The 18,061-nt window shown below is 37.8% G+C and overlaps 1 protein-coding gene across 2 annotated transcripts in view; it reads left to right on the top strand.

Moving 5' to 3' along the window:
* The first annotated feature begins 3,773 nt into the window (after nt 1–3,773).
* LOC124556450 (dymeclin) overlaps nt 3,774–18,061 on the top strand; it is a 161,639-nt gene continuing 147,351 nt past the window's right edge. For both annotated transcript variants that reach the window (XM_047130402.1, XM_047130401.1), the window contains exon 1: nt 3,774–4,361. In XM_047130402.1, the coding sequence (XP_046986358.1) occupies nt 4,222–4,361 (140 nt within the window). In that variant the 5' untranslated portion in view covers nt 3,774–4,221. The remainder of the gene's footprint in view (nt 4,362–18,061) is intronic.

The raw sequence follows: 18,061 nt of genomic DNA, 5'->3' as shown, positions 1-18,061 counted from the left end.
CAACTTTCTGCGAATGAACAGTGAAAGTTTTAATAACACATTTGGGGTTACTGCGTTCTCACTTTGAAAAATAAGGCACAAGTATACGAAAATTTATTTTCTTCTACTTGGTCCTCAAATGACAGTTCATTAAAATACTACAACGTTGGAATATATAGCCTACATTGTCCGTGAAAGAACCGGAGAATATCGATTTTTTTATTTTATTGTACTCCCGCACGTATGTTGTGCTTACAATTTTGTTTTTCTTCTTAACCTCTTCCTGCATAATGTATGGCTGGGAAAGATGCGGCAACTCCACCATTTTGGTAACTGCCAGTGCTGTTTCGGTGTTACACTTGATCATATGTTCTAAAGGTGTGGAAACTCGTGATACATGACATAAAATGTAATAAAACCATTTTTCACTAAAAGTATGTGCCGAAACATCAACACAAACAACATACACCGTCATCTCAGATTTTCTATCAATCAAAATTTCTATCTAACACAGTCTATGTTTGACAAACACATCAAACAAGACTTACACGGTTAAATGTTGCAAACATAGTAAAACTTGACAAATTGTTTGATCGTACACAGAAGCCTTAACACCTCTTATCACACAGTACACAATGGAAGACGACAATTTTACCGACATAGAATACTCGTCTTTTCGGCAGAGCACTTATATGTATACTGGCATCTTGAGATCCACTCTAGATGTTGGAACCGACAACGCTACGTTGCTTTTGGTGTTGCCCATTCATGTCCTTGGTCTTAAGGAAGATTTCTATGTGATCCAGTTTTAGTTGGAAGCAGATGGTAAGTTTCCTTAATCGTCATCTGTCACTGGATGCTGGGAATCTTTGCACAAATGTAGTGTTACTGTTTTAGGTGATATAGTTAATTCCTGTGATTGTAACAGGAAGTTATTTCAGTCTTCGACCTGAAAGTAGTTGTAACTGCAACAGAAGGACACTTTAAGGTTCCATTGCACTTCTCTTCAAACTCGCAGACTGTTGGTTGGACTGCTCTTTGAACAGCCTGTCACTGGCTTGCGAGTCTAGTTGTGGGCAATGTCCACTTCTTCGCCTTTAGAAGATCAATAACAAACTGGGCATACATATTCTACGGAAGAGTAACAGATATCCACTATCAGTGTAAAAATAGTCGGTGGCTGACTGTCCCACTGTGATCACTTTCCCTGGATGGTTGAAGTGGTCATTGGAGCAAACAGAAATCTACAGATACCAGTATTTAAATGCTGGCTATCCTTTTCACCGGAACCGAGGTTGGACAGGTTGGACAGGGACCTGAAGATGGCGTAGTAAATCGCCGAAACTGGTAGCCAAATAAAATAAGTTTGAAAATTAGACTGCTGAAAGGTATTTGATTTGACACACAACAGAAAATGAGGTCTCATTAAGTTTGAGAACACATTCTTTTCCAATAGCTCTGTTTTTATTCCAATTTTGCATTCCATTTCCTTGCTTTGAGAAAGCAAACTGATTGGTTATGTCATTCAAGTCCAATTTAGCAGATATGTAGTGTTCTATCGACAGGATAGTCTGTGTCACCTGTATTCAGCCTTATGTAGTGTTTAATCACCTCTTTAATTTGCTGAAACTGAGTTAGCAAGTGCAGACTTTAAACGGGACACCCTCCTCTAGCATTACTTTCCCTCAACAGTAGTTGTCGATATCAGTATTATTTTTCGACTTTTGGTCAGATCAATATTATTTCAGTTCCTTTTTGAAAACTTTCATATAATTTTATACACAGTATTTCAAGCTAAAATTTATGAAAAGGAATTACTTTATAAAATATTTTAGTTTCGATGTTATAATTGATAAATACTAGCTCTGAATGTACAGTTAAAATAATTTTTTTATAAACATTTGAAATTACGAATTATTTGCACACTTACAGTTTCTACTATTAATTACGCAATCCTGTACTGTTTACTATGCTTATCTCTGGATTCATTTATGAGATAATAATCGAAATTAATAATGTAACGAAAACTAGTAGGAATTCATTTGTTAAGAAAATTGTAAGTCCTTTGGGATATTGTTATTTGCACAGAGTGAGGGAGTCGTAAGTTTGCCTGTAATGTGTTCGGACGAATTTTTGTATAATAGGTGCGAACAATGTAATTTCAGCTTTGTTAATGTGAAAAATCAAAGTATTGTATGATATACTAAATGCGAGAAAATCAGTGGAAAATATATTTACATAAAAAAATTTGCAACAACAATCTTCCAGTTATTTAGTTCAAACCAACCGTGAGGACCTGATGTTAGATTTTCAGCTTCATGGGTCAGTCCCCTAGAGAAGAAGAACTGGAGCCATCTCAACATGACAAGCTAAGTAAACTTGAAAGTTTATTGTAATCTTCGCTCCTCTCAGATCTTCATAAAAGACTTGGCTTATTAATTACTTGGACTGAGCATTGTTCAATGTGGAGAATGGATGGAAGAAGGAAGGAGGGGAAGATTACAAGACCCTAGAATTGGCGTAACTGTCCTCAAAGGTCCTTCGATGTTTAAATAATTATCTCGCAACCCAAACTTTGAGGGGGACTTTTAAGATATCCAGATGGGAAGTTGTGTCGTTGCTTTTCATTAGCCATTTCTACCGGAATTAGAAAGCCACAATTTCGTTAACCAGCTCAGCTGTGCCGGCATTTCTGCTATATTTGAGACCAAAATCTGATGCATATTTTTCGAAATAAGATGCAGAGCTCTTATTTAAAGCGTTCCCGATTGGAAATTAAAGTTAAATTAAATGGTGTGTTACGGTGTGTGTCAGATCTGTTTCAAGTTTTACTCTCTGCCGGTATTCTATCAAATACTTTGAATCACTCAAACTTACAAAGTTTTTCACTCTTGTAGCCGGTTGTCAGATATCGGATTAGATCGAAAGGCTTCTGACAAATAACACAACTGCTTCAGCGGCCGATGGCTAACCTTTGAAACCAAGCACACCGCAGCGAATCAGCAGCAAAATATCCAGTGTTGAACATGAGCTAGCTGTGTATGCGGCAACTCTATACATCGAGCGCACTGTTGACACGGAGCCCATGTGACCCCTATTCAGTAGACAGTAGGAGTCATTTCTTTGTGATGCTACTTGCACTGAATGACACTATTATAACAGCGTACTTTTACAGTCTCAAGCCGAGTGTAGGGCATCTTCGCACAGGCAGAATCACGTGGGGCTAAATCTTACGGTTAATTCTTATATCGTCTTCTTTGTCAGTATTTGCACCCTCTCTGTGCCTTCGTTCTTGGCATGGGCCTATTTCGCCACAGTCCCTTTACGGTCCTACGATCGAAATATAACAGTGTTTAATACGATAGAATTGGACTCGTATTAGCGAGACGCGCCATTTAAATCCACGTCCGGCCACTCTGACATAGGTTCCCATTAGTTTTCCTAAATCGCAACCGACGAATGATGGAATGCTTCTTCTAGGCAGGTACCAGTCGCTTTCTTGTCCCATCTACAGATGTTTCCAATTCATGTAATTCATGTTTGTGTTTCGCATAAAATGATCTCGTTGTAGACGTGACGTTTACCTAATTTTACTTTTGTAAGATATGATCCATGCAGTCAAAATGTGCTTCCGTCGACGTTTTTGCTTTACGCAACCGTAGAACTACAAAACCTGTATTAACAATCATCATTACATAAATTGATCGTATACACTTCTCCCCATCGACCACAGCCTCCTACCTACGTGCGTGGCAACATGTGGCGAGTATTGTACGTCTCTGTCCAGCTAGTCTACGTCGGCAAAGATGACTGACGCGTTTCCAAGGCTTGCCCGGAACAGATGACAAGCGTTTAAATTAAACCAGTGTGTACATAGGTAGAAGTGCCTTTTTTGTATATATTGTGGATGTTGTGGGTTAGAAAGAAATTTTATTAGTTGAGTTTTACTGTTGGTTCCAGTCAGACACGCGTTTTCTCAATGAAATGCCGTCGAGCATCGAAGTCGTACAAATTTGTGTCGGCCGGTGACGTTTCGTAGGGCTGTGTAAGAAGTTTAGTTGAAAAGAATGTGTTAGTTAACGCTAGCATTGAACTTTTCATTATTGTTGATATGTGGCAACATTCGCCGTCGGAGGAGGTGAATGTTTGGTTGGCTGTGACGCTTCGTCGCAAGAAACCAAGGTTCAAGTGAAATATTCAGTGAAAAACTCAGTGCTAACATTTGCCTGAAAACCCAATAAAATGGGAACTTCGTCAAGCAGACACGGTGATATAACGACAAACGAATATTTGCAGCGTTTTGTTGGATCGGAGAATATATCGCCAAATGATCCGTTCTGGAACAGATTCCTGTCTTTCTCATACACTCCACCAGTTTCAAGGTAAGACAATATTTGTAGAGGCAAAGAAAATTGAAACACGTTCATTTGTTGTCCTCCCCCGCCCTCCACCTATAGTACAGTGTTGACATAACAGATCTTAACAAAATACAGATCATCAGTGAGACGTGCCAAATTAATCCTTTAAACTCCATCATATGTCTGAGATTATTCGTTAGTTTAATTCTAGTTAGTGATTCAATTAAATCATGTTTTACGGATCTCTCACTAACAAATATTCCCTGAACAATAGATGATCTGAAAACATCAGGATTGTGTGTACTTTCGAAAAATCTTTGAAGCCCACTTTTGCTAACAGCTAGTGTCTACTTTAAAATTTCATTGACATAACTGTTTTCTATCCTGTGTTCCAAAAAACTTTCTTATTGTTCATTCTATATTTGAGTGCATTACAACAAAAGATGACTGCCTTTTATTTTTAACTGTGTCAACTTGAGTATACCAGGGGGAAAAAACCCACTAAAAGGTAAATCAGTAAACTGTTTGCCTAGGCAGTATTTTTTTGTAAGCTTTAGTTGCAAGTAAATGATTGTAGGTCTAAAGCATAGTTTTATATAGCTGGTTCAGAAGGATTATCAAAAAATGCAGTTTGAATTGGCAATTCATGTTCAAAGCATAACACTAAATCAGAATGTTGTGCACTCTTCATGATAGCATCATTTATTAACATATCTTTGCCAGTGACATTGTAACGTTTTTAAAAGTCTTAAGGCCATAAAATATATTTTCAAATGTAACCTGAAATTTCTCTGACTAATCAGTAAATGAAATTATGACAACTAAAAGATAATATAGTAAACATTACCCTAACTGCATTGCATGATTATAACTCAATAAATATTTTGTAAATATGGTTGTAGTTTAATTAAACGTGATGGTCCACAGGCAGTGTTATGCTAGTCAATTTTGTTCAGTTGCTGGCTGAAAGATTGAATGGTTGCGCTGCTCACAGCCTGAGATTATACAACATTTCTACCCGGAGTAATTCTGCTGCAGAGACTGTATATAGTTTGAGTTTTAAAGTGATTAACTTCAAGTTTCCTGTACTACCTTAACACCTCTTTTTCCCTTTGGAGACCAAATTTTTCAACTCCATATTTGTTCAGTTTGTTTTGAAGACCCCATCATGAAACAAATCTCACAGCTGTAGTTGTGCATAGGAATTTAACAAAACTGGTAATTATCTTTGTGGAAAAAAAACAAAACACAAAGACTTTGACATTAGAGAAGGATGTTGAGAAGAAATTGTCTGTATCCATGTTAAATGAATTACTGGCATACTCATATAGTGATTTAACGAAATGACAGAAATCTTAAAACTGAATGACAGGCTGGAATTTGGATACCTCCTGCCCCCTCCGGCCGTCCTTCCCACCTATTCTGTTCATACTGTTCCTATTGCATTTCCAAAAATCAGCTAACATCATATGTTACTTTAGGAATATGTAGTGGGGTGGAAAGGTGATTTGTGTTTGCGAATTCCCCCCCCCCCCCCCCCCCTCAATAAATTACCTTTTGTACACTATGTGCTTGTGACTTAGGGCATGTCATTAGGCTTACAGTCAAGAAAATATATACATATAATAGCATACCTAGTAAATATATATAATTGCTTGCACAGTATATTATATAAACAATGTTACATAGTGCATAGCTATGAGCATTACATAATAACTTACAATACCAGAGTTGAAACAATACAATTTTGTGACATAATAGTATCTTATATTGTACACGAGTGGTCATAATTCTTATTTACTTTCTAACACTAATTTCTAATGCCAGTTTCTCATAATGTGGTATTAAAATTTATTATTCACAGGATGAATTTTTGTTCACTGTCTACTCATGTACCCATCCATGCTATAGAATTCTTCTTCTATAAGAAACTTTTGTAGGGTTGCGGGGAACATCATCTCAGTTTTGAGGTTTTTTAAGTCTCCTTGCAAAGCGTGTATTAACTTGATACTGGAGTGTTTAGGATCTCTTTAAAAAATCTGAAGTCTATGTGAAATACACCACAGTTGTTTTGTGTTTGTTGTTTTATGGGGATGAACAATCTCATTGGTCTCTAGTTTTGTGTCAACTCCTAATGCAGCCACAATGGTCTTGAATATATACAGTGATGAAAATATCAAAATATTTAGATCTTCGAAGCAATTTGTGCAAGATTCCTTTTACTTATTTTTCCATATATTCAAATCGCTTTCATGTGTGGTATGAATACTCGTTTCATTCCTGTGCCGTCCAAGTTCCCGCATACTGAGTTCCATATTGCATACACAGTTCAAAATGTCTTACTGAGGTAAGGTTTAGACAGTTTCTTGGTAAATGGTAAGAGCTTCTGCAGCCTTTGAGCTACAGAGTAAATGCCTGCTCTATAAACACACATAGAAAAAGTTTCAATTTGTCTTCATGATGTAAAAATCCCTCTTACTTGTTTAACACAACAAATAAGATTCATAATCATGACTATTCTCTCCTTAAAATGCTTGTTTGAGAGCTGGTGGTAATATTGGCACATTTACATTACCTAATATGTGACCCAGGCCTTCACTATCAAGTATTTATTATTTTGGGTAGGACAAAATACTGATGTTTGGCTCCATAATGCACATTGTGTTGAAATTAATAGCAGTAAGTGAGAAACCAAGAGTTTTTGTACACCATGGTTCCATAATATCTGTATTATTAGTGTATCTGCACTATAGAGTTAATCCACAGAGTGCTGAGTCTAGTACCTAAGTTTGCCTCAGATGTTTTGTATAAAACAAATGACAATTGATAGACATAGCAGAAAACATATGACTATTCTTTGGTATTGCTTATAGGGAAATACGGAAGCGTCCGATCCCGCCCGTCTGCTTTGACCCATGACGTCACAAATATGGCGGAAACAAAAACAAACACACACACTTTCTACAAGAAGCCTAATGACACTAACGGGACAAGTGCGGCAAATGGGGTGTTTTGGGTGGGGGGCAAACTAAATGTAAACAAATTTAGATGCCTTGCGTAGCTACAATGTGTAACTGAAGACAGCCATGCATGAATACCCACCCACCTCCCCAGGGGTCGTAACCCCTGCAACCCATAGAAGATAAAGATGCTTCAGTAGCTGATTAGTGTTTTTTGTCTTTCTAAAAAAAAAAAATCTCACGGGATAGAACAGATCAGAAAAGTAAATAAAATAAGATGAAACAGAGCTGGAGACAGCCACACTCAAACCAAACTCCGCGCCGTCATGACGTTACACATGACAACACCCTTACGTCATGGGTCAAAGCCGACGCGTGGGATCGGACGCTTCTGTCGACCCGCTTATAGAGCTCACAGCCACCTGCTATAATCATGGGTTATGAGAGTTGCAGGGAATCTTTTAATTAAAAACTTTTGGCAATGATGTACAACTCTGTATTTGAAAATTGCTACAACTATATATCCAGAGGGTACTGAAATGCATGAGAATGACATTTATCTGTAATGAAATGAAATAAAGTCCAAGGACATATGTGGTCCTGGCATCACCATTATAGTCCAGTCAACAAAGGGAAAAAAATGGAGGGGGGGGGGTCATAGTCACAAATTTTTGTACAATGCTGGGAGGGAGTGTCATGAACAACATACTAAAAATCCTGACTGGTGGGGTTTGGGCATTTAAAGGTCACTTTTTATGTTTCCCTGTAACAACTCAAAAACAGTGGCTCAAAGCAAAAATGTTTCCCAGCACAGAATTAAAGTACATTAAATTTCCTGTTAAAAAAAAGGTCCTATTCATTTTTTCTCTGGGACTAATAGTTTTGGCATTGCAGTTAATGGAAAAATTGCAGATTATTAAAAATATTGTTCTAACAGTATAGCTAAAATTAATGTTTGTTCTTAAATTAGGTGGGTTAAAAACAGATATTAAATATGTGTACCACATCTAAGTGTAGTAAAGCTCTGTTGAGGGATAAATTGTGTTTTGTGGATGTAACAGAATGGAGGGGGGGGGGGGGGGGATGCGTGGGGTAGAAGCACAAGGGAAGGTAGGTAACCAGATTGTGTTCATGCACTCCCCTCCGTTATAGGTCTGCAAACTGAAGGTTGAACAAATGATTCCCCACTCCATCTACCTTACTGCATCACAAGAAACAACTGCAGGATGTTTCACACAATCATACAGACCTTCCACACCACACCACAATGCAGTATGCAGACATGCCCTGAGTGTGTTTATTTTGCGTAAAATGTGTTGACACTACAAGGATTGCAGATATGAGTTACTGATAACAGTAATGCATATGACAGAATCTACATAAATATCTGCACACTGTCCTACACTGCTAAATACGAAATTTCTTTTGCTTCTTAGACATGTGTTGTGTTCTTCTGGGAAAGGCAACTACTCCTACTGCAAGTGCTGTTCACTTTTCGGCTTATGGACAGACTATACCCCACTTCATTTCCTGTTCAGTTTCTTATGTGGGTACACAAACTAACTCCGTTGAGCTTGTGTTTGTATAGTGGAATTATTTTCAGTTTATTGAGTACTTATTTGCAGTTGTGAGAAACTATATGAAACTATATGAAAAAGCTCAACAGCTGGAGCTGTCGACTGTCTACCACACTGAAGAGCCTTTTCCAAGTGTAACATGCTGCCAACATATATTCAACTTTCAGAAGAGGACCAGAGGCTTAAATTGCCTCCCTCTGTAACATAAATAAGTCACTTAAGTGTTATAGAATTTCAGGTATTTGAACTTAAGTCAATCAGTGCTTTACAGCAGATTACTGTTCCAGACTTGAACATGATCAGTCATATTCCATCAAACATATTAACACCCACCTTGCAAGATATGCTGTGGATGTGTGTTAGGTATCTCCACTCAGTACAGCCTACTGTAAAAGCGCCAGCAGTTCCTGAATGGAAAAGACTTGTGTAGTCTCACAATTAATGTTAATGGAAGTGAAGTATCTTTCTGGTCATTCATTAATTCTCACCAGGTGACAACAACACAATTACACAACTTTAAAGTATGCTGTAGCAATAGACAGCAGCAAAATGCCACATTTACCAATCCAGTCCCTTTCCCACCAACACTACATAGGCCACTGACAATATCACACTCATAAATTAAACTCACAGGAACATAGTTTATTTAATGCCTACTTGACAACTGCAGATAAGTAGTCATTTAATAAACTGAAGATAACTCTACTATATAAACACATGCTTAGCGAAGTTGTTTTCTCTATTCACATAGGAGAGCAGGAAAAGAAGTGCTGGGGGGGGAGGTACAGTCTGTCTGTAACCTGAAAATCGAACAGCACTCGTGCAGTAGGAAGTCACCTTTCCCAGAAGAACATTACAGCTGCCGTACAGGATGACTAAGAATCAATTTCCCTTGAGCAGTGCAGCACAACGTGCAGATATTTACATGTGTTGTGTCCATTGTGTTACTTGTGTTAGTGTTATTAGTAATTCGTATGTACTTTCCATGTAGTGTTGATACCATTTTGGACCTTCCCCACCCCCCCCCCCCCCACCCCCTCCCCCTCCCAGCTATGTCTGGTCTCTACATTGTTTCAACCCCCACTGCCGAAGCAGGCTGCAATCACTGTGTGGCACTATGGCCGGCAGTTGGTGTTTTGATCTTAAGCAGGAATCAACTAGACAAAGTAGGAGAAGCCGTGGAAAGAAGTCTTATCAAAAACAACTTGTAAAATTATCATATACACACTGGGAGGGTGTGCTCTTGCATTGTCCTGCACGAAATAACTGTGGGTATTTTCATTAGTTGCTAGTCCTCTGAAGAAAGGTTGCAGTAGTGTATTCACGTAATGATCAGAAGTTATGATCTGTGGAAAAAGATTGGTCTAATCATTGTGTTGCACTAATTGCGCACCATAGTCGTGCTTTCACACCATGCAGAAGCTTTTGCTGTAACTGATGAAATTTTTCAGAACTCCAACATCTGTTATTCAGTGAGTTCATGAAACCCATAAACTGTAACCATATTTAAGAAAGCATTCTAGGATTAGAAACAGTTTCTGAATCGGTTAGTCCACTATGATTACTTTGTAAGGTTTCAGTTTGGAGTTTGTGCTCAGCTCTGTGGGCAGTTGGAACTTGTCTAGTTTATTAGTTGCTAAAACCTCCCATACTGGTCCAGAACCTCAAGCAATGATTGCAGCATGCTAGGAGGGTATTGGCCCAATACCAGAGACATCAGTGCATTATATGAGAAATGGTGTGTGGGTTATCAGCTATAGTGAAAAGGGAGCTTCCAGCTAAACTCTTTGTGGCAATTTGCCACCCACTCACATGGTATTCCTCTGTATTGTGGAGGGCTTTCAGTTGTTAATGGAAGATGGATTAAATTATAAACAATTTAAGATGCAGTCACTGATACTAATAAAATGGACGAATAATCTTCATAGAGCTCTTGTATTCTTGTGGAAAATTATAAGCATCAATGAAACCTGATGCAGTATCTGGTCCCACCAACAAATGTAAGTGAAGTGCAGAAGTAGCTGATGCCTTTCTAATACCACTGACGAATGTATGCAGCCACAGAGGTTCAAGAACATTTACAATCAACAAGAAAGTTCAGTTTCTGGGATCTCGTTAGTGAAAAGGATGGAAATTTTGAGTGACAATGACAGGTTTTGTTACCAAAGTTAATTGGAATCGCCTTGCTCATATACTGATTCACTATAAATTAGTTCCTATTAGGTACGTCCTGTTCCACCAAAAAATAAAGTTCTTGGACTCATTTTTGGATTTCCTCAGAGCTAAGATGAATGTATCATGGTCCACTACAAAGAACAATGACTGTAGTGGCCTTCAAAGGTTTTAGCTACAGTAAACAATAGGAATGCTATTTCTTTTGATGCTGCACTCACACAGTCTATTATACATTCCAAACAACAGTATAAAACAAAGTAATGTGGGTCTTGTATTGCTTCTGATATACATAAATGATCATCCACTTACAGTTATAGAAGGTACAATTTTGTACTTTCTGCAGATTATACAAGTATAGGAATAACAAATTGTGTCAGTCTATACCCCTTAATGAAATGCTTGAAAATATCAAGAGATGATCAGCACAAAGGAATTAATATTGAATTTTGACTATACGCAGTACACATAGTTCAAAAGCTATAAAATAATTTTCTCAAATAATGAAATACAAGAAGTAGAAAGTGTTAAGTTTGTGGGACTGCAGATAGATAACACACTCAATTTGGAAACCCGCTGTCTAGAATTAATGAAACACATTGGTTCGGCTGTGTGTGTGTGTGTGTGTGTGTGTCTTATGTATTAGACTTGTTACTGCTATAAACAATTTAAAAATTAAGCTACTGGTTTGTTCTGCATGTCTCCATTCAGAAATGAGCTATAGAATCATTTCTGGGGAAATTCAAGCTGCAAGGATAGTATTTTAATACAAAAGTATGTTATAAGAATTAAATCTAGTTTAAATTCTAGAACATTCTGCAAATGCTTGTTAAAAATTAAGTATTTTGGCAATTACCTTAGTATAGATATACAGGGTGTTTTGAAGGCTAGGGGCAACAGATCTTTTTTTGGGGAACAACTTTTGTTGGGACAAAATGTTCATTGGCATCCTTTTGCGTGTGTGGGCACACGCATAAGCATATTGTGTTTGTTGTGGCTTTAAATCCTCCAAAGACTGGTTTGATGCATCTCTACACACTAGTCTGTCACATACAAGCCTCTTCATCACCGAATAACTACTGCAACCTGTATCCATTTGAACCTGTGTGTTGGATTCATTCCGTGGCCTCCCTCTACAACTTTTACCCTCTTCCCCCCCTCAGACACCCACACACAATTCCTCCAATACCATATTGACAGTTCCTCGATGCCTCAGAATGTCTCTTCTCAACTGATCCTCTCTTTTAGTCAAGTTGCACCATAAATTCTCAATACCTTCTCCTTAGTTACATGATATGGACATCTAACCTTCCTCATTCTTCTATTATAGCATTACATTTCAAAAGTGTCTGTTCTCTTCATGTCTGAACTGCGTATTGTCCAAGTTTCACTTCCTTATAAGGCTACTCCCCAGACAAATACCTTCAGAAAAGGCTTCTTAAACACTAAAATGAATGTTAATTAGTTCCTCTTTGTCAGAAATTCTTTCCTTGCTGTAGCCAGTCTGAATTTTATTCCTTTCTGCTTGGCCATCATCAGTTATTTTGTTGCTCAAAGAGTAAAACTCGTCAATTACTTTTAGTGTCTCGTTTCCTAATGTAATCCCTTTAACATTGCCTGATTTAATTCAACTGCATTCCATTACCCTCATTTTCTGTTAGTTGATTCTCATCCTGTTATCTTTTTCAAGTCACTATCCATCCCATTCATTTGCTCTTCCAAGTTATTTGCTGTCCCTGGTAGGATTACAATATTGTCGGCAAATATCAAGATTTGTATTTCATCTCCTTGTAGTTTAATAACTTTTCCAGATTTGGTCCTAGTGTTGTTTCCATGGTTCTCACTATTTTTTGTGAAGAGAGAAACATTGGTAATGACAAAGGGAATTTCACAAAGCATGCTTACAAAGGTGTGCTGAGAAGTAATGCCTCAGAGATTTTTATGTGAAAAACATAAAGCATTTTCAATAAAACAAACATTATCAACATTCTACATCTTTCTTCTTCATGTCTGCGTACTTACTTCTCAACATAGTCACCCTGATGATGAACACATTTCTCCGAACGAGAGACCAGTTTGTTGATACGGCCACTGTAGAATTTTTTATTTTGTTGATGGAGCCACAACTTCACCTCTGCTTGCACCACATCATCACTATCAAAGTGAAGTCATCAAAGGTGTTCTTTAAGTTTTGGAAACAGACAAAAATCGAATGTGGCCACTTCAAGAATGTATAGAGGATGATTGATGACAGTGAACCCAAGACATCAGATTGCTGTAGAGGTTGCAGGCCATTTGTGGTGTGGCATTGTCATGTTGAAGGAGGGGGTGCTCCATGTGTGGATGAACTCTTCAAGTTTGAAACTAGATTACAGCACGCTGTTTCTCTGTCACTGACAAAGCTACGTTACATGTTACCATGTTGCATATTACAGTTTGGAGCCTTATAGTGATAATAGAGGGCTGTAAATATGTAGACGTGAAGAATAAAGATGTATGCTGAAGTGCCTAAAAGTCATGGGATACCTCCTAACCTTGTGTCAGATCTCCTTTGGCCCGTCATAGTGCAGCAGTTTGACATGACATGGATTCAGCAAGTTGTTGGAAGCCCCTGCAGAAATATTGAACCATACTGTCTCTATAGCCATCCATAATTGTGAATGTGTTTCCAGGGCAGGATTTTGTGAACGAACTGATGTTTCATAAATGTTCAATTGGATTTTTGTCAGGTTATCTGGGTGACCAAATCATTCTCGCGAGTTGTCCAGAATATTCTTCAAACAACTCGTAAACAATTGTGACCCAGTGACATTGTGCATTGTCATCCATAAAAATTCCATCCTTGTGTGGGAACATGAAGTATATGAATAGCTGCAGATGGTTTCCAAATAGCCGAACATCCCTTTTACACATTGTGTGACACTACTACTGCCATTTCTATATATGCATATTGATATCCCTGACTTTCGTCACCTCACTATAGAATGTTAATAACATTTGTTTAATTTGAAAATCTTAAAAGTTTTTACATAAAAAATTCAGAGGCATTTCTTTTCAGCATCCCTTATATAATACTGGTACCAAAAATAACCTCTACAAAGACTTCCATGGTGTTAATATTAGTCCAGAAATGAATAGGATACATGAGCACACATACATGTTAAATGTAGTGTCGATGATGAAGTGAAGTTAAAGACCGAATCAAGTACTTTCTGCCGGGCATCTCATTCTACTCCCTTAAAGAATAGATTTGTGAAAACTCGTAATTAAATGCTTTAAGTTAATTTATGACTGGAATTACATTATAATACAATAATGTTAAGCCATTTCTGTGTATTTCACTTAAGTTGAATGTACAGCTCAGACTTTCTTCACAGGATAAGAAGAGTTCAGTTCCCGACTGGACCATTCACAGTTAGGTTTTTCATGATTTTCACCAACTACTCAACTACTGGGTTGATTCCCTCAAAAATGATACACCCAGTACCCTTCCCTGTTACTGTGGTCTTCAATCTGAAGACTGGTTAGACACAGCTCTCCAGGCTAGTCTGCCCTGTGGAAGCACTTCATTTCTCCATAACAGTTGCAGCCTACATTCACTTGAACCTGCTTACTGTTTTCAACCCTTGGCCTCCATTTACAATTTTTACATCTCATATTTCCCTCATTGAATATCCTCATGATGCAGCAGGACGTCTCTTATCAGCAAATCCCTTCATTGATTCCAGTTGTGCCATAAATTTTCTTTTTTTCAGTATCGCTTTATTAGTTATGTAACCCATCCATCTAATCTTCAGCATTCTTAATAGCATCATATATCAGAAGTTTGTATTCACTTATTGTCTGCACTATTTACTGCCTGCATTTCACTTTTGAATGTCAACTTCTTTTAGAAAAGCTTGTCTTACTGTTGGCCATCCCAATTTCATTTTGTCTTTACTTCTGACATCGTCAGGTATTCTGCAGCCCAAACGATAAAATTCATCTACTATTTGCAGTGTCATAGTTCCTAATCCAGTACCCTGATCCAATTTTTACTTTTCGCATTTGCCTCCATCACCAAACCCCGACAATTCCTTGATGCCCCAGCATGTGTCCTACCTTTCTTTTAGTCAAGTCGTGCCATAAATTTTCCTCCCATTTCAATTCAGTATATTTTCGTTAGTTATCCAGTTTACCCATCGAACCTTAAGCATTCTTCAGGCCAGTTTACCCATCTAATCTTAAGCATTCTTCTGTAGTACCACATTTCAGGGCTTCTGTCGTCTCCTCTGAACTGTATATAGTTGTCATTTCACTTCTGTAAAAGTTACACTCCAGATAAATACATCAGAAAAAACATTTAAATTTGTATCTGAAGTTAGGAAATTTCTCCTTTCTAGAAACACTTCTGTTGCTGTTGACAGTCGGCATTTTATATTTTCTCTACTTCAGCATTGTCAGGTATTTTGCCGCCCAAATAGCAAAACTCATCAACTGCTTTTAATGTCTCATTTTCAAATAAAGTTCCACCTGCATCATCTGAATTTATTTTATTGCATTCCATTATCCTTCTTTTACTTCTTTTGAACCTCATTTCAAGACACTATTCTTTCTGTTCTCTTAAATCTCCAAATCCTTTACTGTTTTGGAAATACTGAAAAATGTTATCAGTAAACAAATTTCATTCCTTCTCCCTAAACTTTAATTCCCTTCTCTTTACTACATACTCAATGTACACACTGGCTCAATCCCTTCTCAACTACTGCTTCCCTTTCATCTCCTTTGATTCGTATAACGTGGTTTCTGTACAAGTCATGAATAACCTTTCAACTCTGTGCATTATGTCCTTACTGCCTTCAGACTTTCAAAGAATGTTGTCTAGGCAACATGGTGAAAAGATTTCTCTAAATCTACAAATACTATAAATGAGGGTTAGTCTTCTTTGAATCTCACTCCTACGATGAGATAATAGGATACAATATTGCCCACATTTGTTCAGAATCCAATCCGATCTTCGCTAGGGTCAACTTTGACCAATCTTTCCATTCTTCTATAGTTAGTCAGTCACTTGTTACGTATATCATATTCCTGATTAACATTATGGTGTTGACATGGCAACAATACAAACATAGAACACCTGCATATGACTAAATAAAAAGTAATAATATTGATATTACTGCATGCAGGCCATTTATAGTTTTCAGTTTTTAATAACTAATTATCTACACTTAATAATTCCTCTATTGTATAGGAGTTCTTCGGGACAAGACTCCTTAATCTAAATTTGAAAACACTTCTATTGTATCTCACAGATTTTATTTACATGGGTAGATTGTCAAAGAGTTTTATAGTTGCATATTTCACCCCTTTCTTTGCCAAAATTAGATTCATTTAAGGGTAATGCAGATCAGTTTCCTTTCTTGTGTTAAATGTGTGACTATCTCTGGTAGTCTCAAACTTAGAAGGATTACTGATAAAAGATTTCATAAATGAATAAATGTACTGTGAAGCAGTGGTTAATATTCCCAGCTGCATGAACTCGACAAACATTCTAATTACTCTCTTTTGTCCAATGACTACTTTTTGGCTAAGCAAGAAGTTACCCCAGAATATTATCCCGTAAGAAATCAATGAATGATAATATGCTAACTTGCTTCTGTAGCCCCAAAGTTGTTATTTATTCTTATGGCAACAGTAGCCAAACCTAAACACTTTAGCAGGTCTACCACGTGTTTTTTTTAGTTTGTTTTCATCAATATGCACACCTAAGAACTTTCAATTTTCTACCCTGTTCATTATTTCTTGTTGGTGTATTTGGTTAGTAGTATGGGGGATATTTTTGGCAGTACAAAACTGGATGAACTTTTTTTCCCCCCCTTCACAGAAACATCATTCACTATAAGGGTTGATCAAAAAGTTTCTGATCAAAGGCTGTACTGTGCAGAACACGAATCTGACAAAATTTCTGTGAGCATTATAGCAATCATCCCTCTGATAACACGAGGTTGAAGATACTCATTTGGTAAAACACCTTGCCCTGCTGCATGAAAGTCTGTAACTGCCTGGTGCACGTCCTTGCCCGACAAGAATTGTCAGCTCTTCAAGACCTTTTTTTAAAGACCAAAGTTGTAATGATTGCATGAGAACAGATCACGATTATAAGGGGGGGGGGGGGGGATGCTAGAGTGTCTCCCACTTGTGTTGGCATCCATAATGGATGAGGCTGGCCTTCCAGATTGACTGGTGTCTTGTGTCAAATCACATCCAGCACCGCACTTGGTGCACCATTCCCCAATGGTGCTTTTCGACAGACGTGGTGCCTTCTATGCACTTTTCATTCTGCAGTGGATGTCTGCCTGTGTTTGCCCTTCAGCAGCATTGCATTCGTTCTGTTTGGTCACATTTGGTAATGACATGACCATAGATGACATTTCCTTGTCTACATGTTGATGCTTATATACCTGCATCAGAGTTACACTATGCTACAGCAACATCCTCAGATGGAAACTTTTTGATCGTCCCTCATACTTTCTCTGTTGATGCTTGTATCATCTGCAAACAGGACAGATTCTGCCTCCTGATTAAAATAAAACAGCAGATAATGTACAAAAATAAAAACAGTAGTGGGTCCTTTGGGACACCCATTGTAATTTATTCCCTTGCAGATGATGTGGTGGCCCTCTTTCTATTACTCGAACAGCCCAAGATAACTTTCTAAATCATGTCAGTATTTTGCAGTAGTATTCACACCTGTCAGCAACTGCCTTTTGTGGAACTGAATTATTACCTTGTTCTTGATATGGGAGAGTATTAGGTCTGTCTCACATATATTGCATACCAGGTGGAATAGTTTTGAAACAGTACATTTGTCCAAGGATCGTAATAATTCTGAGGGAATTTTGTCCACTTCAGTTGCCTGTTTTGACTTAGGTGTTTCACTGCTCTCTCAGCTTCTTTATGCGGTATTATACCACCCATCTCATCTTCATTTACCTCGTAGGGGGCCCACAGCTGTGCTGTAGGTACAAATGTG

The sequence above is a fragment of the Schistocerca americana genome, chromosome X (genome assembly GCF_021461395.2).
Source record: "Schistocerca americana isolate TAMUIC-IGC-003095 chromosome X, iqSchAmer2.1, whole genome shotgun sequence".
In the NCBI taxonomy this organism is placed as follows: domain Eukaryota; kingdom Metazoa; phylum Arthropoda; class Insecta; order Orthoptera; family Acrididae; genus Schistocerca; species Schistocerca americana.
Note: the sequence above shows the minus strand (reverse complement) of the source record. Positions and strands in the feature narration are given on the sequence as shown.